Source organism: Artemia franciscana, chromosome 9 (assembly GCF_032884065.1).
Source record: "Artemia franciscana chromosome 9, ASM3288406v1, whole genome shotgun sequence".
NCBI classification, from domain to species: domain Eukaryota; kingdom Metazoa; phylum Arthropoda; class Branchiopoda; order Anostraca; family Artemiidae; genus Artemia; species Artemia franciscana.
Genome location: NC_088871.1, coordinates 18,221,070 through 18,243,943, shown reverse-complemented (window position 1 = coordinate 18,243,943; position 22,874 = coordinate 18,221,070). Strand labels below are relative to the sequence as shown.

The 22,874-nt window shown below is 32.5% G+C and overlaps 2 protein-coding genes across 5 annotated transcripts in view; one reads left to right on the top strand and one right to left on the bottom strand.

Annotated features, from left to right (window-relative positions):
* Positions 1-11,637, top strand: part of LOC136031090 (opsin-1-like) — an 18,425-nt gene extending 6,788 nt beyond the window's left edge. For 3 of the 4 annotated variants that reach the window (XM_065710369.1, XM_065710366.1, XM_065710370.1), the window contains 5 exons: positions 2,381-2,565; positions 4,101-4,221; positions 7,674-7,790; positions 8,498-8,683; positions 11,425-11,637. In XM_065710369.1, the coding sequence (XP_065566441.1) occupies positions 2,381-2,565; positions 4,101-4,221; positions 7,674-7,790; positions 8,498-8,683; positions 11,425-11,529 (714 nt within the window). In that variant the 3' untranslated portion in view covers positions 11,530-11,637. The remainder of the gene's footprint in view (positions 1-2,380; positions 2,566-4,100; positions 4,222-7,673; positions 7,791-8,497; positions 8,684-11,424) is intronic. The other variant, XM_065710367.1, reaches the window with a different exon arrangement.
* Positions 11,638-13,878: 2,241 nt separating this feature from the next.
* The window catches only part of LOC136031085 (protein Son-like), a 65,974-nt gene continuing 56,978 nt past the window's right edge, over positions 13,879-22,874 (bottom strand). The window contains exons 11-14 of the mRNA XM_065710357.1: positions 21,757-21,855; positions 19,848-19,995; positions 15,935-16,119; positions 13,879-14,056 (exon numbers count right to left, since the gene is read on the bottom strand). Coding sequence (XP_065566429.1) covers positions 13,943-14,056; positions 15,935-16,119; positions 19,848-19,995; positions 21,757-21,855 — 546 coding nt within the window. The 3' untranslated portion in view covers positions 13,879-13,942. The remainder of the gene's footprint in view (positions 14,057-15,934; positions 16,120-19,847; positions 19,996-21,756; positions 21,856-22,874) is intronic.

Here is a 22,874-nt window from a genome sequence, read left to right as displayed (position 1 = left end):
TCAGGGGGATTATTTTGGTTTGGGGGGGCGTGGGTGGTTGAGGGGAGGGGCTATGTGGGAGGATCTTTCCTTGGAGTAATTTGTCATGGGGGAAGAGAAATTCAATGAAGAGGGCGCAGGATTTTCTAGCATTATTATAAAAAAAATGAAAAAATAAATATGAAAGTGTGTTTTCAACTGAAAGTGAGGAGCAGGATTAAGACTTAAAACGAACAGAGATTATTACGCATATGAGGGGGTTCATCTCCTCTTAGATACCTCGCTCTTTACGCTAAAGTATTTTTAGTAATTTCAACTATTTATTCTACGGCCTTTCTGATTCAGGGGTCATTCTTAAAGAATTGGGACAAAATTTAAGCTTTATTGTAAAGAGTGAGGTATTAACGAGGGGACAAACCCCCTCATATACACAATAAAAATATAAGAATATAAAGTTCGTTACGTAAGTTAATTCTTAAGTTAAGTATATTTTTTTACTAATAAAAACGTTTGTTAAAAATTAGAAGTTCTAGTTGCCTTTTCAAGTAACCAAAAACTGGAGGGCAACTAGGCCTCCTCCCCCACCCCTTTTTTCTCAAAATCGTCTGATCAAAACTAAGAGAAAGCCATTTAGCCAAAACAAGAATTAATACACAAATTTCATTTTAATAATTTATGTGCGGAGAGCCAAAATCAAACATGCATTAATTCAAGAACGTTCAGAAATTAAATAAAAAAAAAACTAGTTTTTTTTAACTGAAAGTAGTGAGCGAAATTAAAACTGAAAACGAACAGAAATTACTCCGTGTATGAAAGTGGCTGCTCCCTTCTCAACGCCCCACTCTTTACGCTAAAGTTTTTACTGTTTAATAAAGTAGAATTGACAGGAAAAGTCAAACTTTAGCGTAAAGAGCGGGGCATTGAGAAGGGAACAGTTTTACTCTTTCTCTTAACTCTACTTTTTAAAACAGTAAGAAACTTTAGCGTAAAGAGCGGGGCGTTGAGGAGGAAAAGCCCCTTTCATATACGGAGTAATTTCTGTTCGTTTCAAGTTTTAATTTTGCTCCTTACTTTCATTTTAAAAAGCTTGTTTTTTTATTTAATTTTCAGAGGGACGGGTGTTAAACGCGTTTGGACCTTTTTGCTCCAAATTTGGTATAAAAATGACAATTAAGATAGTGCTTTGCTTGTGAAGTTGTGGCTGGCTGGTAACAGGAATGCTACCTTCTGTAACGCAGAAATCTTATTTTAGATATAAATTCACTTAATTTAAAAAAAAAAAAGATTGCTTATTTTTTAACACAATTTACTAAGCTTTTATTTATTTTAAGCAAAAGTTTTTCAGCGAGAAATTCTCTACAAAAAGAGCACCAATTTTTATAGTCAGGAGGAGGGCGTAACATCCCCTAGATTCTGAGAATTAGCACTTTTATATCTTCATCTTAAAGAATCTCGAAAATTGTTGCACCCCAAACCCATATTTTGTTGAATTGGTGCCACTACTTTGTTCCCAACTGGTTCAGATGGAAAGTACGAAATTTTTTCATTTGACAAATTAAAATTCTGCTACTGAAGCAAAATCTTGACACCTATCAGAGCCTAGTTTAAGGGAATGTTTAAAAACTTTCTTAAAGAATTTTTCACAAAATTTGGCAATTTTTTACATAGACCACAGCAGAAGAGCTTGGGAGACACGGTTCAAACATTCTAAGTATTGTATTATCCTGATTTTGATACATTGGTTGCACGGGTCTCGTCGCTCACAAATGGAGAAAAAGGGGACAAATTTTTTGCCCCTGTTTTATTTACAAACATCTAATGAATTCCAAGCCTATTTGAAACTCTTTAAAAAAGTGAAAGAATGAATAATTTATAGTTTGAAAACAACCATTGCTAAAAATCAAGTGATCCAGATATTCAGTAAAATTGGTGTGTGACTGATGGACATTTGTTCTTACATACACTTTTGGGATAAGTCATTATATGCTTTCCTTTCTTGTTGCTTATAAGGACAGCGTTTCAGATTTTGTTAAGTGAGCCAAGAGCCTGGAATGTCTCTAAAGGAGGTTAATACCGAAGACGACTATTTTTGTTTATTCTTGTAGGGGAAATCAATACCTCTCAGCTAATATCTATGAGGCGAGAACGACACTCGAGGCACAATCTCCAAAAAGTATGTATTTTTCTTTCTGATTATTATTGGTGTACCTACTCTAGCCCGTATTTAAGTAGTACATAGTATTGCGACGTTAAAAAAGGGACAGACTTGTATACTTACTCTGTTGCTGAAGTTACGGCGAAGATAAAGTGGGAAAAATTTAAGCTTAGTTTAGGTTGATAAACAAATCAACTTCAAACGACATTATGAAAGTTTTTTTAAATTAAAATTCTATTTTTGCAGATGCTTACCCTGTCTGTCATTGCTTATGACAGGTTTTATGTCATCACAAAAGGTATGACAGGATCACCACCCTCTTACAAGCGAAGCTCTTTACTTTTGATTTATGTCTGGACCGTCTCTCTTTTTTGGGGATCCTCACCATTGTTTGGACTAGGTAGATTTACGTTGGATGGAATCCTATCTTCGTAAGTATTTTTTTTTCTTTACATAAGAAGTGTATTGCATTTTTATAGTAACTTATCTTTAATTATTGTCAGTGTGGTAATATTGCCTTTGTAAAGCAGGGGTGGATCAAGGGGCGTGGTTGGATGAAGCTGTGTCCCCTTCCCACAAGGTCAAGGCCAGCTTTGATCTCATTCCTACTTTGGCTTGCAGGGTTGTCACTTGTTTAGGAACTATTTTGTAATTCACTTTTTCATTCGGGTTTATTAAAAAGAATTAAAACAGTCATAACATACATAATCTCTCATCTCTATGCAAAAACTGCATGCTGAGTCCCATATCACCTCAAAAATAAATACGCACTATGGCTCTCCCTCCACTTCTCGATACAACCATGGCCCCTACCAAAACAACATCCTTACAAGTCCCCACCTCTTCATCCAGGAGCGAACCACTCCAATCCCCACAAAAAAACTCAATAATAGCTAAAATTACTTTTCTAATTAGATTCTTTATTAAAATTAAACTAATTCAAAACAAGATAATTTTTTATTCTCTTTTTGAAAGAACCAAGGGAGCTCCTACCTCTCAGTTAAAGCGGTATGGTATTGTAAGCCTTAGCACCGACGATGTCAGGCGAAAAATCCGACCTCGCTGTTGGCGTATGTCGAATATGGATCTGTGCATATAGTCTTGTAATTGGATGACGCTGTTCGGATACTAAACGGAATAGATTCCTAAAAGGCGGAATACACTGCTTTTACAAATTTGACTTGCCATATATATAGTGTAATTTAACCTGCTGCTATATATAGTATCAATGTTAGTGATCAGGTAAATTGAATCAGGGGTGGTGACCTGGGGTTTTATGACCTTTTTTTTAAATAAATATAGTCTTCATTTTTAATGGATTCCATTTATTTACTGACTCTAAAGAGGAACCTTTTGTGCACTATAGACATTCGTTTTTGTCTTGTTCAGTGAGTGACGGTAGTTCTAGAGCTGTTTAGATTGTGAGTTGTACTATATGTTTTTTTGCTTGTTTTTTTTTCTCTTTCTTTCTCCTGTGTGTTTAGTTTGTCGTTTTTTAGATGGTTTTATTTTAGAAAACTGTTTTTTTTTTATTTTTAAAGTTGTTTTTTTCCGTTGAAAAAGGCTCCCGGACGTGGAGCCGAAATATTCGGATCTTTATATTTATTAATTAATGTTTTGTTGTTTTTTGTTTTTTTTTGTTCCACTGTTTTACTTAAATTAAAACTGTTTTATCTCTTAATTTCTCGTTAAAGTAGTTCTGCCTGGTTAATAATTTCAGCTCCTGATATAATATAGTAAATTTCATATTTACACTAGCTAAATATAATCTTGATATGACTAGAACCTACAGAATTAGTGATTGTGGCATGTAACTCAGGAAAATTTACATAACCATATTTTATCTGAGGCTGGTGATCTTTTAATCTTTGTCAGAAATATCTTCAACATACGTTTAGTATTTTTAAAGCGACAAAAGGGTATATTCTCTCTGTTCAAAAATATAATAAGTTGTCTTCTTCTTCAGATGTTCCTACGACTACATTAGTAGAGAAATGAACGTTTACATTTACATTGCTGGTGCATGGTTTAATGGTTTCGTGGTTCCAATCACCCAAATCATCTATTGTTATTTCTTCATTGTCCGAGTGAGTATAATTTGATAAAAATATTCAGTTAATGTTTGATCTAGACATCTTTCTCTTAGTTCTAATTACCTAATGATCTGCAAAGTTTTGTTTTTGCACTGTACGTTTACGTATCCCTCCCCCACCCCCAATAAAACTTTCTACCTAAGCCATCTGTTGATCCGTCAAGGAATTCAACAGATGCATAACATCGAGTGATTAAATTAGGTAAAAAATTAGTAGGATACTGGGTACACAGGGTTCTACGGGATAAGTAAAAAATAAGGAAAGAGAAATCCAAAGAATATTGTATGGTAAAAGCTAGTCTAATACAGAACATTGTCCGGGAAAATAAGTTTATTCATAGATTCACAAAATAAATTAATTTTGTTTCAGAAGATGTATTTAGTAGTCATCGGGAAATCTAGTTAAATCCACTCGAAAACGACGGCTGATCAAGAACATGCTTCAATCCTGTGTTAAATTTCACTGCAATGGAAAGAAAGACAGGATGCGTAAGCAACAGCATTTAAAAGGCAGTTGGTCCCTTTTTTCCTGGAAAAAAATATTGATAGCTAAAAAGCTGCATTAGTCGGGTGCTACTAAAACATGACACTTGAGCGTGATGAGGCTCGATTTCTCTCTGGAGAGATTACATCTAACCAAAAAGGTTGAAGAATTGAGTAAACTATTATTGTCAGGCACAATTTCAAGATTTTACTTTTTGTTGGTCTAGGGCAATGGACACGTGGATACTTCGAATTGAGTAAGCAACTCAACAGCACAGTAAGATTATCAAATCATGGAGATAAATCTATAGTCAGGGTGTCTAATCGAAAGGCAGCAAATAAGCTAACAGTTCAAACAAGAAGTGATATGAGGTTTTTTAATCGAAAGTTAATAGATCAGCTGAAGCAAAGGGTCAGAAGCGTTTCCTTTTGTATACATTGTGAGAAACTACATTGCCTGATAAGAAGAAAAAGATCGTGTAACTACTGATCCAGGAATTATCTGTGATGGCAGTATGTCTATCACTTAATAATTCTAAGAATGGGGCAGAGTGTTAATTAAAATTGTCTGAATGATGCTGGAATTCCCGATTTGATCCTCACCCTAAGGGTGTTAATAGCTGATAGCCGAGAATGGCAAAACAAGTTGTACGTGGAATTTATAGACTTTGAAAAGGCCTTTGACTCGCTGCATCGCGAGACTCTATGGAAACTACTAACCTTTTATGGGATCCCTGAGAAGCTGGTAGTACCCATAATGGTTCTATACGAAGACTCAGAATGTTGTGTTAAAACGACAAAAGGAAAGACAAGATGCTTTCGTTTTCTTTCTGGTGTTAAACAAGGCTATGTCTTGACACCTTTTCTGTTTGGCCTAGCCACTGACCATTTGCTCCGTAACACTGGTACTAGAAGCTTACAATTAAACGTAGAACACTAAATTAATGATTTAGACTTTTTTTGATTTAGCTCATTTTGTTGTCCATAATGTTGCATATTTTTATGTAAAATATGACATAATACATATGATATAAACCAAATAACATAGTGACATATTGATCACAAATAAGTGACATGATTTACAAATGACAACATATTATGAATCAATATTAAATTGAATAAACTAAATTGGTAAAATTTTAATAAAATTAAAACAGTTGAAAATTTAACATTTTCAGTTAAAATTTTTGACATATGGTGAACATGTGTTAAGGAGTTTTTTTTAGCTTTACTTAAAAGAATGTTTTCTACCTTTTATTTATTAATTTTAATTTAACTTGCATTTGCTATTTGATTAATTCACAATTAAATGTATGGTAGCCTATGAAGTTCTTGTTGTAGGTATGAACAATATGAATAGAAATGCTACCTCTTTTTCATGCCTTCATTCAAATATCAGATGCAGTTATTGATGTCATTTTATAGGTCACTTTTATTTATGTTTTCATCTACTCTGCTTCTGATACTTTGGCACATAAAGGGGCTAACAAAAACGCATTTATTCATTTGAAGGAAACAGAATTATTTGGGGATGTAACAAAGAAAAATATTTTATAGCACCAATATTTTGACAAAGGGAGATTTCAAGAAGGCCTGTAACTCTTGGATGGAGACCATAGCAAGCCCATCATCTCTGATTTTTTTGGGAAAATAGTATACTGTTTAACCTTTCTTTGCGGTCTAAAAAATTTTTTTATAGAGACATGTATTGCAAACCATAGTTTCTCCCTTTATCATAGGAATTTTCAAGGCTAAAAAGCAAAATAAATAACACATTTTCATTGCAAAATTTAAACGTAAACAATATGCCAAAAATAGGAACAGTCTCATGAACTCTGAGTCCTCTTACACGGGCTAATTAAAACTTGGTAAGTCGCTTGGTCACAAAAATGAAGTGAATATTTGAATCCCTGCTTCCACCTTGCGGTTTACTGATTCGGTTGAAACAGTTTAACATTCAGATTTATTCAGCTGAAATTAGGGAAAGTTGACTTATTCCATTTTGACTAAAATGATCAGATTATGATGGTTCTGCCTTGGACAGCAGCCGGTTGTTCCTAACAGCAATAAAAGCAGGCTGTTTTCATCCATCTCCTGTAAAAACAGTATATTTTAAAATGATTTTTTTGAATTGTAACAACCCATTAGGTGCTTAACATAACTGACATGTTAAAGAAAATCTATTTTTTGCACTTTTTTCAAAGGAAACATTGCTCGTAATAAATTGTTTGGCTTACTGTTTGGATATGCTATTTTTGATCGAGATACTAACTGAAGTGGTATATTTGTAATTGGAACGATGTTGTGACCAGAATATTAGAAAAAGCTCTCAAAGTCGAAAGGCTACAAAAAATCTCCATTTTTTTAGCATTTAGTGCATATTTGAAGATAAAAGTTGATTATCTTTAAGATTTTGGAGACAAGAGTTGAAACTGGCATTAGCGTCGAAAAGAAAATCACCAACGCTATCTAACATTTATTGATTTTGAAATTTTCCTTGCATGCCCGACTCTTCTACATACTTGTCTATTAAGGTACTTTAAGATAAAAGGACGGATGAAAAAACTTGTCACTGTCAGGCCTACTAGCTCAAACTCAACCTGCCGAGATTTTCTCAATTTACTAACAGAAAAAATTTCGTCAATAATAGAAATTTCGGGTGTAATCGTAAGAAATTTTAAGTTAAACATGGTAACTATCCAGATTTTTATTTATTTTTTTTTTTATTGAAATCACCAAACATTGCAGTATAGTGCTAGTCTTTTTGAATTCCAATGCTAAGCCGCTTAAGATCTAACTTCCATAAGTTTCACACTCAGACTTTTTGTAATGAAAAAAAACCTGATTATATGAATGCTGAGACCTCTAAATAAACAATACTAAAAACATTACTACATGAATAGGCTTGTATACTTTTCATCTTTTCAAATATACTAATTGGTTCCCATTTCTATGATTTTCTAGGCTGTCTTTATTCACGAAAAACAACTGAAAGTCCAGGCGAAAAAGATGAACGTAAAAAGTCTTCGAAGCTCTCAGGACAATGACCAAGGGATGTCAGCTGAGCTTAGGGTCGCAAAGGTAGGCTATAACATGAAAAAATCACAACATTACGACAAATGTAAAAACTAAGGAGTTTTGCAGTTGGACGTACATTTAACTATAATATTACATATCCAGTATTTTTATCATCAACGTTTATGATCCTGTGTCTGTCACCACAAATTAACTAAGTGTTATACCCCTATAGAGGTAGTTAAAATATAATGATCGAGCATCATAATATTGCTTAGTTTGTTGATGGCTAAGAACCTATTGCCGGCTGTTCAATACGGCTGAGGCAAAATTGGTAATATGTCGGATCATAATTTTTTTGAAATTATTCTGATGTTAAAGTATTTCTGGAACATTGTGTTAAGTCCGAGACATTTAGAATAAGATAAATTTTTAAATAGAACTGCGCAACTGAAAATTTTCATTTCCTAAAAATAGTCCATTTTTTTCAAAAATTGTTTATTTAGAATAAAATTGTCCTTAGGAAAAAAAAGTGCTTAGTTTTCTTGAAGCTTCATCGGAATATTTAATTTTGCTTTCTAACATTCTTGTGTTTTTCTCAAAATACCGTATAAAATCAAGAATTTATAAAATAGGCTACTGCGAAATATATATATATATATATATATATATATATATATATATATATATATATATATATATATATATATATATATATATATATATATATATATATATATATATATATATATATATATATATACTTTTTTTAGGTAGCGATGATCAACATCATTTTATGGCTCTTTGCATGGACCCCTTTCGCTGTGATGAGCTTTGTTGGTCTTTTTGATCCTATGCGTATTACTCCCACATTGTCATCGTTGCCCGTTATTATTGCAAAGTCTTCAGCAGTTTACAATCCAATCATCTATGCTCTCTCGCATCCCAAGTACCAAGAGGTAGCTTAATTATTAATATATAAAATAAAAAGCAAGTTTGTGAAAGTAAAAGTAAAGAGTGATATAAAGCTTAAAAGCAATAGAAACTATATTATGCATGAGGGGGAGAGGTGCTTTCACCCGCTCCACCCGTGGTTGTTTTCCCTAAAGTTTGACGAGTACTTTCCTGAAAAAATTTTAAATGTAAGAAATATGGTCAGTGGATAATTGCAAGTATTTGATAGCCTTTCAAAATATTCGAACTGAAAACTTAATTTTAGAAGCAAATACAAAGAAATGAGGCCTTCCATCCTCAAACTAATGTGATAAATAGTCCAGCCTTAGCCAAAAAAAGGAAACTTTGAGGGGCAGACTGATCATATGCAAGGATAATTCCTTTTTATGTTAAGTTTTAATGCCTCTTCTGAAAGTATCATTTAACAAATTAAACTAATTTCTGTTAAATCAAACGTAAATTTTAAGTTTAGATTCATATATATTCTATACACAGAAGAGTTGCCACTTTCATATAGCTGAAATGTACACGCTATAGTTTAAGACCTATGAGTTTAACGAAGTCAGAAAATTTTGATTTGGTAGGATTTTAGTGTTTTTGAATTAACTCGAACTATTAATTTTAACTATTGTTGTTTCCATGGAGTGAATAAACCTGCAACAGGCTGGAGCTTGTTTAGCGTTTTATGGCTGGCTTCACCGTGCGTCATTTTTCAATCTAGTCTTTGTTTCTAGGGCCTTTGTTTTGTTAATAATAATAAAATAAAATTCTAAAAAAAAAATTTCAGAAAAGTAAAGAGCTACATTAGACCTAAAACAAGCAGAAATTAAGTCATATAATAGTTCAACCATAAAAACGAGAAATGACTATCAATGCATAAATTATATTAAAAAGGGACAAAAATTAAAATGAATAATCATGTCAAACACAAAGATAACAGATACTGCTACGGAGAATACATTAAGCCTAAAACGAACATGAATTAAAATGAATAACGAAATCAAACTTAAAACAAACAGAAGTAATTACAAATACAAGTAGAACTACCTCACCCTTAAAACCTCTGAAGGCCAGAATCCCATTTGTGCTTAGCTGAATACAAAAGATATTTTAAGAAGTTTTTCTTTTATCAATATAACATTGAAAAACCAAAAATTACTGATATTTTCAGGAAGTACGAATATTTTGAGCGATCGGTGGAATTTTATTTGTCCGATTTGCATTAAATTCTTTCCATGCTCTCTTTTTATCCGTTTATGCGCTGTTCTCACAAAAATCGATTGATAAATCATTTGTTGTTTCGTCATTTTAAAACGTTGCTTCAACAAACTAATGAGATTGTTTCAAAAGTTACCGTTATTCGTTTAAAAGTTTTATTTATGTATCAGTTTTATACATGTTCGAAAGAAATATAATCAAATGGAAAGTTTTCGACAAAAATGTATTCTTTGAAACAGTAAAATTAAATCAAAAGCAACATATGGATTATTTAAAGATATATCTTTTGGTTGTTAGGTGGCTTCTTTTGTGTTTTCTGTTTATAATGTTAGGTTAACCTCGTCTTTTCTATTTTTTTTTATTTCTTTATTCTCCCTTCTTTTTGTGTTTAGATATCTGCAATAAATCCATTCCAATTCTTTTCTCCTGAAGTTAGAGGCTAAACACCCTTATTAGGAATATTAAAAACTGTTTATTTGCACTGTCAACTTGCAAGCAATTTTTTTGTTTATCTTCCTTTTTTGTCCATTGACCTCTATAAGGTATATCTATGGAAGAATTAGGGTTGGTCATTATCATGATTACGGCTAAAAACGGGAGGAGTGGAAAAATGACCAATTTAAAAAAATAAAACGTTAAACATATAAATTGGCAGCTGCAATTCAAAAGATGTTTTTTAAGACATTTTTCCTTCACTGGGATTTATAAGCCACCCTCTTAAACTCAGCGCGCTATACAGTTGGTTTTACACAGTACTTGTTTCCCGAGGTAACACGGGAAGACAGAGCAGCTTGGAGCTTGCATACTTTTTAGATTATCAATCTTTATAATTTTATGTTCGATGCAATTCTAGACTGTTCTCTACTCGAGTGCGATTATGCTTTATACTATACTTTATAATTCTATACGGTACTCAAGTACTTTTCTGTAGTTTCTATCAAAAGACAGGGTAGATTACAATTCTTTGAGTGGAATTTTTGATGGTAAAGATGGAGACATTTCTATACAAAGTAAGCTCTGTTTGAAGTAAGCCTTGGCAAACCAAAACTACAAAAGTACCAACTAAACGCTAAAACCAGATTTTTTTTTTGCACAAATAAAAGGCCGAGAATTGGTTTTTCAGGGTGGCAAAAGCAACAAGTTTTAATGTGCAATATCTCAATATATTCAATCAACTGCTGCGGTTTCCTGATGAAAAAAGCTACCAATCTAGTTAAAAAAAATAGTACACATTTATTGCATTAATTGATATTACTAAAAGCAAGAGAATGGTTTTAGAGCTTCGTGGACATTTTGACCATAGGCTATATGAGGTCATAAGATTTTACTGCGTAATTTCTAACTAGAATCGTAATTAAGAAAAATATTTCTCGATATATCTGGTCCCGTAAGCAAGAAAATTTTAATCGAGGCTACATCCTGAAGTTGTAAGATGCTCCATGTTTTTACGTTTTAACTTCAGCATTTTGTATTCATTCAATCCCTATTTTTGCTTTTCTTTCGTTACTTTTATTGGATTTTTTTCTAGTGCTTGAAGGTAGAGCTGGGATGGATTTGTGGAGCAACAGGTGGAGACAAAAAGGCGAACGATGATGCAACTTCAGCAGCTACCACCTCACAGTGTTCCATTTAGAATGAAATCTATCTGATCATACCTCGATTAAGACTACTCCAAGTCGAATTTAAGGGCCCTTAGTTGACTTTTGTCATTACTGAGTAGATAATAAAAGCAAAAACAGAAGCTCAAGTTTTCAATAGGCTACTCAATTTTAAGCAAGGGATGCCTAGCTGCAGATGTATACACTCTGTGGTTGAGAGTAAGCATTTCTGGCAGTGATGTTGGAAAAAAAAATATTGTGTCCAATTACCTTCAAATTGAATGCGCATATCTTCAACAGAAATATTACAGAATATTTTTTAGAGGGACAGTAAATCATATTAAAAGACTCGAACTTGTTGACCTGAACAGGTTGACAATCCCCTAATAAACAGCTATATCCATGAAGTGGTCCAGATAAATCGTCCGACAATATGACAAGCCAAGCTAAAGACTGAATCGCATCAGAACGGAAGTTGGTAATGAGCGTTCAGGCTTGTCAGCGGTAATAGAATTCTCATTATTAATAAATTACTTTTTTGTAAGCTGATTTGTTTATAAGTTAAAAAAAATGATGATTTTTCTAAATCAAGGAAAGCAAACAATAAAACAAGTAACCTTTAGGTTCAAAAGCTTCCTTCATAAATCGGTCCCAATTTTGAACAGTCAAGGAACTGAGATGTAAGTTAACACTGGTGTAAGGAATTAAGCTGAATGGCTGACCAGAAAGTACTGATGAATGCTGACTTATCAAGGGATAATCTACTTACAACTATTTAAGATTACTTAAAAATTATGCTTGTATTTTTCGCCATCAGTCACAAAAAAAAAAAAAAAAAAAAGGCTAAAGCAGCTGACATGCTTCCGTCGCTTTTCACACTGGTCTTTTTTGGATATGACTTGGTGACTGACATCATCAAGGACATCCTTTCATTTCCATAGTTTTTGACGAAACTTACTATGAAAACTATAGTCCAAGTAAAAATAGGATTTGTAGGACAACTTAATTATGTACAATGGGGCAAATTCTCTTTCTTCCAAGTTATAACATAGTTCTTTGCCTTACTTTGTAAAAAAAAACGTTTTTCTTTTGTTTATTTTCAGTCCGTTTTAATACGTTAGACGTATAAATCTCCTGGAATGGAAGATTGTTCTTTTTTCGATTTATCGATAAATAATTACAGCATCACAATTAAAAATAAATAATTAATTTTTCATAACCTATCTATGTTTCTGTTCTAAAAACGTTCCAGGCAAATACGAAGAGGGCGGGGACGGAAGTCTGGCAGATAATAAATAATGTCGTCCATGAGGAAATTTGCTGTGACAAATCCATTATCTGAATTTAACCCACGACTTCTTTGCGATTTCCGAATGCGCAGCAATTCTGTTTTATAACTGCCTTTGTTATTAACAAACACATGTGCATTAACATTACTTCAAGACATCATTATAATATAACATTATTAATCCAAACTTATATACAAGAGGAGAATTAGACGCAAGCCCTCATCCTCCAGTGAGATTACCGAAAACAATATTTTGCATTTAGATTCAAAATTATCCTTGTCGTAAAAAAGAACTCGCGTATCAAATTATTTTAAGCTGGAGACTTAAATTCAAGGTTAATGAGCTGAAAGGAAAGCAATAAAAGGAAGGAGGGCAACTATTCAATTAACTGAGAAGACTCAACCACTAATGCACGTTTGTGACAACCTTGTGTTGCCTCCCGATGGGAAAAATTATGATTAACAATTGAAAAACAGCAACAATTACAGCTCCCGTTTTTTTTTATAGCGATTACATCAATTTTCCCAATTAGTAAAGGGCACCCAAATCAGTATATATAGGTACTGCTACCTATATATGCACTTTTACCTTCAGATAACATAAATCCTCCGGTTTTCAAGGTCGACTTGATCTTGAAACCGGAACAAGCTTTTTTAGAATTTTTTTTTATTATTATTTTTTTTTTTATAGAAACCTAATAAAAGAAATCGAGTAAAGTGAAAACAGGAGTTCCTTCACTTAAAATTCATCTACGTTGAAGTTTCTTCTTCTTTTTTTTCTTTAAGCAAGAAATTGATAGACCAGCAAATCTTTTCAAGAGCAGAGAAGCCCAATCCAAAGATAAACGCTTTCCAAAATGTTAGGCAATAAAAAAGACAAGAAATAATTTGCAGTGATAATGTCTGATGTTACATCTTTGAACTAAATCATAAACAGCTTTAGGATGTTACTCAGAAAAGTCCGGTGGTGTTTTCTCTTTTCTTATCGAAAACCAACTTGACTTTATAGCCCCTTCAGTTTCTTATAGTCCTCGCCCAATCTTGTATAAGCGAAAACGCTCTTTGATAAAATAAAAGGGTAGTAGAAAAAGTGGAATCAAATATACGGGCTTTATTCCGCTAAAATATTTACATATAAAATATACAGAAAAAAAAGAAAATCACGTGGGTAGTAGGCCCAGAGCTTGTAGACAGACCGCCGCACATTGTGCTTTCGCTTCTTTTTTTGTCGAACTAGCCATTACCGGTCTATAGTCAATGTTGTTGACAGTCACCTAAAAAAAATTGTGTATAAAAAACAAGAAATAAAACAAAGAAACAGAAAACCGGCCTAAGCGGCTTGTAGCTGGAAATATAATAAATAATGAAGATATAGGTCAAAAATACAGTTAGAATATATCAGATAAAACTTTTGTCTCGAAATTCAGCAATAAATTTCACCCGAAGTGCTTTTTTTGTTGAAAATTGCACTGACTTTAGTTAAAAACGTTTTCTTTTTTTATTCCGCTAAATACTGTGGTTCTTCTAATTTTCTACAGAAGGGAGGAAGACCAAAAATATAAATTGCCTCTAGCGCATCTGTTTTGTTAAAAAGGAAAAAAGAAGAAAAAGAGAACAAATAGTGCAGAAGAGTCGAAATCTAAAACGTAAAATTACTATAAACATAAAAAATTTTGTATGACAATGATGGTAAGTTTAAAGACACAACCATTTATCCTTAGGAAGTACAAACGACTATTTAATTATACACTTAATTAAATATTTCATTTAATTAATAGAATATATGAAGTTAGAAGAATCTCATATTATTGGTAATTTTTATGATATCGTCTCGTTCAGATTTACAAGACAAAATAATATTTCCGTGAAAAGTAGACGAGGAGAGCCCCATTTTATTTTAACAAACCGCTTTTATGCAGTTTGTGTGTTTTTGTGTAATTTTGTCAGAAATCAATTGTTTATTGAATAATAATAATAATAATAATAAAATCAAGAACCAGGATGGACCTTGAAAACGAACTCTTCAGGTTCGTTAAAAATAATCGTACTAGCAAATGCGAATAATATCAGACTGTATAATCATGAGATGAACAATTTTATGGAATAGCAGTGAATTAAAAAAAAGAATTAAAAGTACCATTCTGAACATTGCAAATGGTTTATTTAATTTGTATCTAAGCTGGAGTTTATTGTGTTGACATTTGACTTGCACTCTTTTGTGTGAGCTTTTATTTAACTGCCTCTTTTTACTGAATCCAGCCATCTTCTTTACTTTGCTTTTTTGTAGTACTGAAGTTCATGTTTATCAATCACACAATCAGTAATTGAATTTAGGAGAATGGCCTTCTTTCGCAGACGGGGCTACATCGTCAAACATAGAACGAGTGAATTAAACGAAACTGATCAAGAACAGGAGAAAAGACACAGGGAATCTCGAGGGTTACCATAGGATATTAACATCCTTATTACATGATTTTTTACCCTCATTACGCTCCCTCCCCTCCATTATAGTTTTGCGTTCTATTCAAAGGTGAAACAAAATTAAATTAAAATTTAGCCATCCCAAAATGTAATGTATCTGTTACCGAAGCTTAAAAACATGTGACTTAAAATAAAGATATTCAAGAAGTACATCAAGATGCTTAAAATGTTTAGTGTAAGGTCCACACATTGAAGATTTTTAAAGGTTTCCTCTCCAAGATCTTAAAGACTATTTTAGAAGTTTTCCACAAAAAAATATTTCATCTAATTTTTAATTGTTCAAAAGTAAACGCCATCAATGAGCCATTTACCGACAGCCACTAAAACCCTAAAAAAACTACGAACTACTGACAGTTATTCATCGACAATTGACAATAAAAAAAACGCTAATTATATAATGCCAGTGAAATAGTATTCTCTGGTAACAGGTATATTACCTTATGATTGTAATTTAGTTATTGACCCAAAAAGTTGTATAAAGGTAGTTTATGTAGTTTTCTTCTTCCAAATTTTTTTTTTGGCGTAATTGTTTTTTTTTTTTTTTTTAGTCAAAGCAATGGTAGGCATAGTCTTTACGATTTTTTTTAGGTTGTCTTCCCACAATAATTTACCAAGTTATATAAAAAACAAAAAAAAACAAGAAAAACAGAATAACTTTCAAAAGCGCTTACTTTGAACAAGAACTGTTTCAAGTGATCAGGCCCTGCCTCAAAAATTTGCTCAAAATGCGGCATTGGCCATCGTCTTTTAACACAGATCTCATTCAGTGAAGTCACAGGATGTTTGCCAGATATGGATTTGGCAGCTTTCGTAATTGGCAGTCGACATGGTTTTACTTCCTCTCGAGATACAAGACCTATTTCAACAAAGAATGTATTATACAGATTTACGAAAGACATTTTCAACTGAAAATAGAAAATATAACAGGAATAAAAACACCAGCGATAGGGAGAATACAAAGGAAAAGATTCCAGAAAGGCAATAGGGAAGTGAGAGGGGGAGGGAGATAAAAGATTGAATGCACAGCACTGCGACCCCTGTTTTCGCACTTCGTATAGTTAATTTTGAATGAAATGATCTTGCGTACATCTGATGCAGTTTTTCATCTGCTTCATTCTTTATGATTATCTTTCAAGTTATTTTACAGGGTCTCTAAGGCCAGCCCCTCAAACCAAACTTTGATTAAATTCTGGGAAAAATCTCTGGCAAGTCTTCAAAGATTTTTTTTTTGAAATCCTAAACCACCATTTTTTGTACTTTTCCAGTTTTTAAGCATAAAAAAAAAACAATCCAGCTAAAAATTTTTGTTGTTGTTGATAAGATCAGTCATTAATCCTTCCACATAGAAAAGGAAGCAAAATAAGTTCTCTATTAATATATGTGCGTACAAGTTTTTATCTGCACCGGATTAATTTAGTGTTCCAATTATAGAGGTTGTGTACACAACATCCAACGTGCGAGCCTTAAGGTTTTTGTAACCTCAAAAAAAATGTTGGCCTGTTATCTTTCAGAATCCAACGGTTTTGCAGTTTCAACGTAAGATGGATTACATCAGCATGCCAAAAAGGAAAATCTTCCCTTTTTTTTAGCGGGTTGATATTATTCTCTAAGAAAAAGTTGGATTGATGATGGAAAGTTGGACATGATTGGATTGATGGTGAACGGATTGATCTGAAATTCTATGATATAAGTATCTTGTCTTTTTAGTTTATCTTGTCAAATTACAACTGTAGGCTCGCCGCAAAACAATATGCTTCTAAGAGAAAATAAACCTTAATCATTTTTTTTTTTTGCTTGGGTTACAGAGTCACACCAAAATACTCCAAAGAGACCTCGATATAAAAGGACCTCTCTTCAATTGTAATGATCCCACTAAAAACAAGTCTTCATTTTAAATGCAAATCCATTTTATAATATAAATTAGCAATTCCTCGAACCGAATATTATCCAAGTAAGGGATTTAAAAACTTGCTTGATTTCCAAAAAAAAACGTCAACACTCTAGAAACTATAGTGAGGTGCCAATCAGAAACTAGGACTTGACAAAATGAACACAAGAAAATAAAAATATAACAACAAACAACAGAAAAGCTTTAAAATTGAAAAGATACAAATTAGTCTCGCATACAGTTAGATGGATGGGGGGAGGCGCTCCCAAACCCCAAAAATATTGAGATATCATGAAAAGAGAAATGTGTCTGAAAAGGCTATTGGTTTAACATACTTATGCGAATTAGTTATATTTCATTTTTTTCATGATAGGAAGAAGTTTTAAGCGGTAAAATCTACTTAAGGAAAATCTGACACCACTAGACCTTGCAGCAACAAAAGCTGAAACGATGAGTAATAATTTGGAGAAACTCATTATCCGCAAACAACAAATTAATTTACGCAGATGTCTGTAAAATCATTCTAAAGGTAAGAGATTTTACGTTTGGTCTCAGTATTTTATAAGAATTTCAAATCTTGCACGACATTGAGGGATTGCTTCCACTGTACGATTATTGCAAGCGAAATATAAAGGAAGAAATTATAATCTAGTGCTTAGAAATATAATTTCAAATAAATGAATGCTGTGATTAAGAGAGATAGCATTGATTGTTGTTATATTCGTTGCTATATATAGCAATTTTACATATACTTTCAGATCACCTTTGAATAATTTGAACAATTTCTACTTAATTTCTTTAACGTTAGGAGTTAGACTGCGAGTTAGGTAAGTCTTTGCATTGCAGAGTAACCTCCAATGATGTGCACACATATAAAATTAGACGACTATAATTATTAACCAAAAAATTAGTAGCGAATAAAATAAACATAATTGTAATGGAGAAAAAAATTATTTGTCTTATAAAATGGCAGTGGTTATCAATTTATTTCTTCGAAAAAGATTTAAGGCATATCATCACTGTAACGTCTAAAGGCCGTACCCGACGTTTTCACACTACTGAAGTAAGTGTCAAAAAGCGTTTGCCAAGCTGTTCTCAAAGGGATAGTGAGCAGAGCAGTATACATAAAGACGATTAAAATTTAATTCAACAGACACCTCTCTGCCGATCCTTTCTTTGATAATGGCTTAGCAAACACTTTCCAGCAAACATTTCAGTGGTCTAAAAATGTCTAATACGGCATGACAAGGCGTGACAGCATCGATACGGTAGATCTAGTGCACTGTACCCAGGAATTCTAAGTTAATCACTACAACATTAAATACTATTAATGAAAAAACATGTTGGTTTTAGGAAAGGTAAAGAACCTATTGACAGGACCTTTGTTTAAAAAGTATAGTCGAAACATATATGAATGGAAAGATTAATCTATTTGATGCAGTTTTATGAATAAATAAAGCCCTCAATAACGTAAACGAATCCAACTTTGAAATAAGTTACTAAAGATAGGTTTGCCACATGATTTGAATTCCTAATGAAGGTGGCAAACATTTCTTCTTCTTCCAATTGTAAAAGAAACGTTGTTGACTTTAAAGTTATATACTTCATTGGTCATCTCCCCAAATATACGACTTACATTTAGGTAATATTTGAAGAAGAAAAACAGATCTAGTGAATGAACCGGAAACTATTTGTGATCCTAATTATTTTGTTCTGCATAAATACATTGGTTTAATTGTAATGCTTTAATTTTTCTGCTCATGACGACAACTGTTGTATGTGGTCGAAATATCAGGTTTTTGTCACTGTTTTCACTGTCTAATAAAATGACATCCCCGGTTCGTCGTATGCAATTATGCACTTTTAGGTAGCAGCGGGCGTAAAATTAAACAAGAATAGAAAAAAACACTAAAAATAGAGGGCACCAAAAAGCGTAAGAAGATGCAGCTTCCTCCCTTTGTAGGTAGGGTTGTCTTCTGCAACGGAAAGACCGTATGTTTGATTTTTTTTTCAGACGAAAGCAGAGTCAAATTTCACTTTCGCTTATTATTTTCACGTTTCAACGCGGCAAAACTGACAAAAATGAGATCCTTTCATAAGAACTCAACAATCTTAAAACAACTAAAAAAAACCACAGTTTTCAGTTATCAGAGTTTACAGAGGACAAAAACTGTTTTCTTTTTTATATCCCTGGCAAAACAAAGATACTAATGCACCCCTATTTACTGAGAAATATTAATTTATCTGCTTATATTCGCTGATGATAATACTCTTGTGGTCCAAAGGCATCAACTTACAAAACTTTAAAGGGGGGGGGGATGTATTTTTCAAAATCTAGGATTGACAATTTTGTGGTTTTGTTGATATTTTTAACTGAAAACAAACAAAAAAGGTATTTAAAAAAACACGAAGGAGTTATTTCAAAGGAGTGGGGGAATGGAGGGAAACCTGGAGGGCAAAATATTTTTAGGACCCATTTCCAATTTAAGCACCTGTAATGGTTGACTTAGCTTTAAGCATTCTTAGTTTCGTTCGGGATATTAGGAAACAATTTAAATATTCCAAATAATTTGTCGCATATAAGGAAAACAAAAATGCCTATATTTACAAAACTAAGATTCCCCCCCTCTCCTTAGATTATGACAAGCTTATGTTTGAAATGAGACTCTAAGCATTGTAACCGAATGTCAGATTACCTTTTTTATCCATTTTTATGTCAAGAGTAAGAGGTTCAAGTGTTCCATCTTTATTCCGTCCAAGTCCTTCACCTTGCTGCCAGCCCATTTTCTGGAGTAACTTCAAACCAGGGCCAGATGTGACCGGTGCAGCATTTGCAAACTGAGCCTAATAAATTATTCCACATTTTAATAGCGTTTTAACTCTTTAAATACACTCAGTAGAAAAGATCTCAATTCTTTTTGCAACTCTTTCAGGTCAGCAGCGACCACCAAATTAAAAAAAATGGTCTATCGCCGTGACTGTTCATTTTTCCATCAGGATTTCTCATTATTTTCATATACCACCACATTAAAAATTATATATATTTACGAGATATATGTATATATATATAGATTCGGTTACACAACATATAATTAAAAATCACATATTGAAACTTTGAAAATTCATGCGTTCGTTATGTCAAACGTGGATGGCTTAGACAAAACTATAGCCCCTTCAAACTGATTAATTTCTCCAAAGAATATGAAATTCATAAGACTTAATGTTTAAAGAGTGAGGCAACTTTGTCCAAGGGAAAGCTTAGCCCCTATGTAATGATGAAACATTTGGCCAAAAATCAGTTACTTTTTTGGATATTGTTTCTATTAAAGCAAACTTGGGTCTGTTCAAACTCCAATATCTGCGTAAACTGAAAATAATTGAACAATTTTTCAGTTGAAAACACAAACAATTAAGCGAAAAATTAACAATTAGTGAAGTATACAGCCAATAAAAATCTGCTTTATCATTATTCATTTTCGATTATCTGCAGTAAATCACTATTTTCACTATCAATAACTTTTTTATAGTAAAATAATAAATAATTATTTTTTAATAATAAAATCTTTGATACTTTTATCAAGTAAAATGATAACAATAATTTTTTTTAATAATCAAACAAATAAATAATTTAGCTATTTAATAATTTATTATAATAATTTACAAATGGCAGCACAATTCCAACTTCCAACCATTTATTAAAAACTAAGAGAGGGCCTTAAAACTAAAATAGACATTACGAGAGATGTTATTCTTGCCTAATCGTTTTTATGTTTTTACTTTAAAAATTTTATTGCGCATCGTGACGTATTTTAGAAGCAGAACATTAAAAACTGTTATATATATTTATAACCGACTTACATTGAAAGATAAATAGCGGAGTAAACATAAACGAAAATCAACAATAACATTACATAAAACAATAAATAACCAAGAACAACTAAACAACAATAATATTAAATAAATAGTTTTAATGAAACAAACGAATTAAACCATGGTGAGGCGACAAACGGCAATACGCTGTTTCCGAAATCTTTTTGTGTTAACCAGTCAGTTTTTCAGTAATATTCAGGATGTGAAACTTATTTAATATTTCTCTATTCCTATACCAAAGAGGAAGATAAAGAAGATATTTGCAAAAACAGAAACCCGCCACCCGAATATCACTAAAATCCTTATTCCTAAGTATAGTTATAGCACTACCAGTCAATTTATATCGTTGAACATTATAAGTTTAGTAGAAATGAGAAACATATATTTCGATTCAGTCAATGAAATCAGTTTATTGATTTTATATTAAAATTACTTAGTATTGTATCAGATTGCTCGCTAAAACAACGATTACTCAATCAGTAATCGCCAGGATTCCAAACGATACTTCCAGTTATCGTTCCATTTTCGTTATTTCGAATGTAGCTACCTATTTTTAATTTAGTACCTTTTTATCTTTTAGTACTTCACTAGCTGTAGAACATGCTATTTTACACTACGCGTTGCATTTTCATGCTTAGAACCAAAACCAAATTAACAACACTTTTTAAATAAACTATTACGTGTTAATACTTTTGAGTGCGACAGCTTAGCGACTAATTGAAGAAAAACACTTACTTTAGAAGCCCAGGACTGTGGGGCGGTAGAAAAGTCAATAAAATTTGGAGGTTTATTTACTTCAAATTCTCTCTCTTTACGATAAACCCATTGCCTCGTCTGAAAAAAAAAATACTTACATATAACGAATAAATCTGTTTAACTTAAGGTCAGATATAGATGAAATTTCATGAATTCTCTCTCTCTATGTATATTATGTACATTACCGTGAATGTCCGCAAACTGCTGAATGTCCGAAATACCCTTTTTTCTCCTTGGATTTAGTCAGCGTTACCAGTCAACTTTTTAAATTTAATGCAAGGTTTGATGATGACAGGTTAGGTTAGAATAGATTAGGTTTGGTTAGGTAAGGTTGGGTTAGCTTAGATTAGGTTTTTAACCCATTTCTGACATTTATAACCAAATTTAACGCAACATCACCTGATCTAACGTAAACTAACATAATCTAACTTTACTTTTACCATCATAACTTGCATCAAATTGAAAAGGCTGACAAAAAAAACTAATTGAATCCAAGCATAGAAAAAGGAATTTCGGTCATTCACTGGTGAATGTCAACATTGACAATATTTCGGATATTCACGGTAACATATATAGTATGATGATGCAAAGTATGATATAGTATGATATGATATATAGTATGATGACATATGTAGTACATGATGAAAAGTAAAATCATGCTAAAACAAACGAGCGAATATTACTTCAGAGAACAGGGTTAACTTTAAAACAAACACAGATTACACTAAACAAAAAAATAAAACATAAAACGAACACTAATTACCACACAAAATTACGATTATCCTGCTCTTTAAAGTCCACTTGGGGCACCGTCGATTTCACTTTACTGAAAACTAGAAAAATTTGTTGAGCAGAAAACTTTATTGAACCAACTAGTTTTATATATATATTCTCAAAGAATGGATTTAAAAGGAAGAAAATATCGACAAAAATTACTGTCCTGGTAGAAAAACAAAATGAAATTCATTGTCACAGCAGTATTTTTGTTTTTTTATTGTTACAATAATAAAAGGAAAATATTGGATATATATCCAGTTGTCAGCATAGCCCAAATGACTCTCTTTCCCTAAATGGTTGAGAAGACGACAACAAGACGC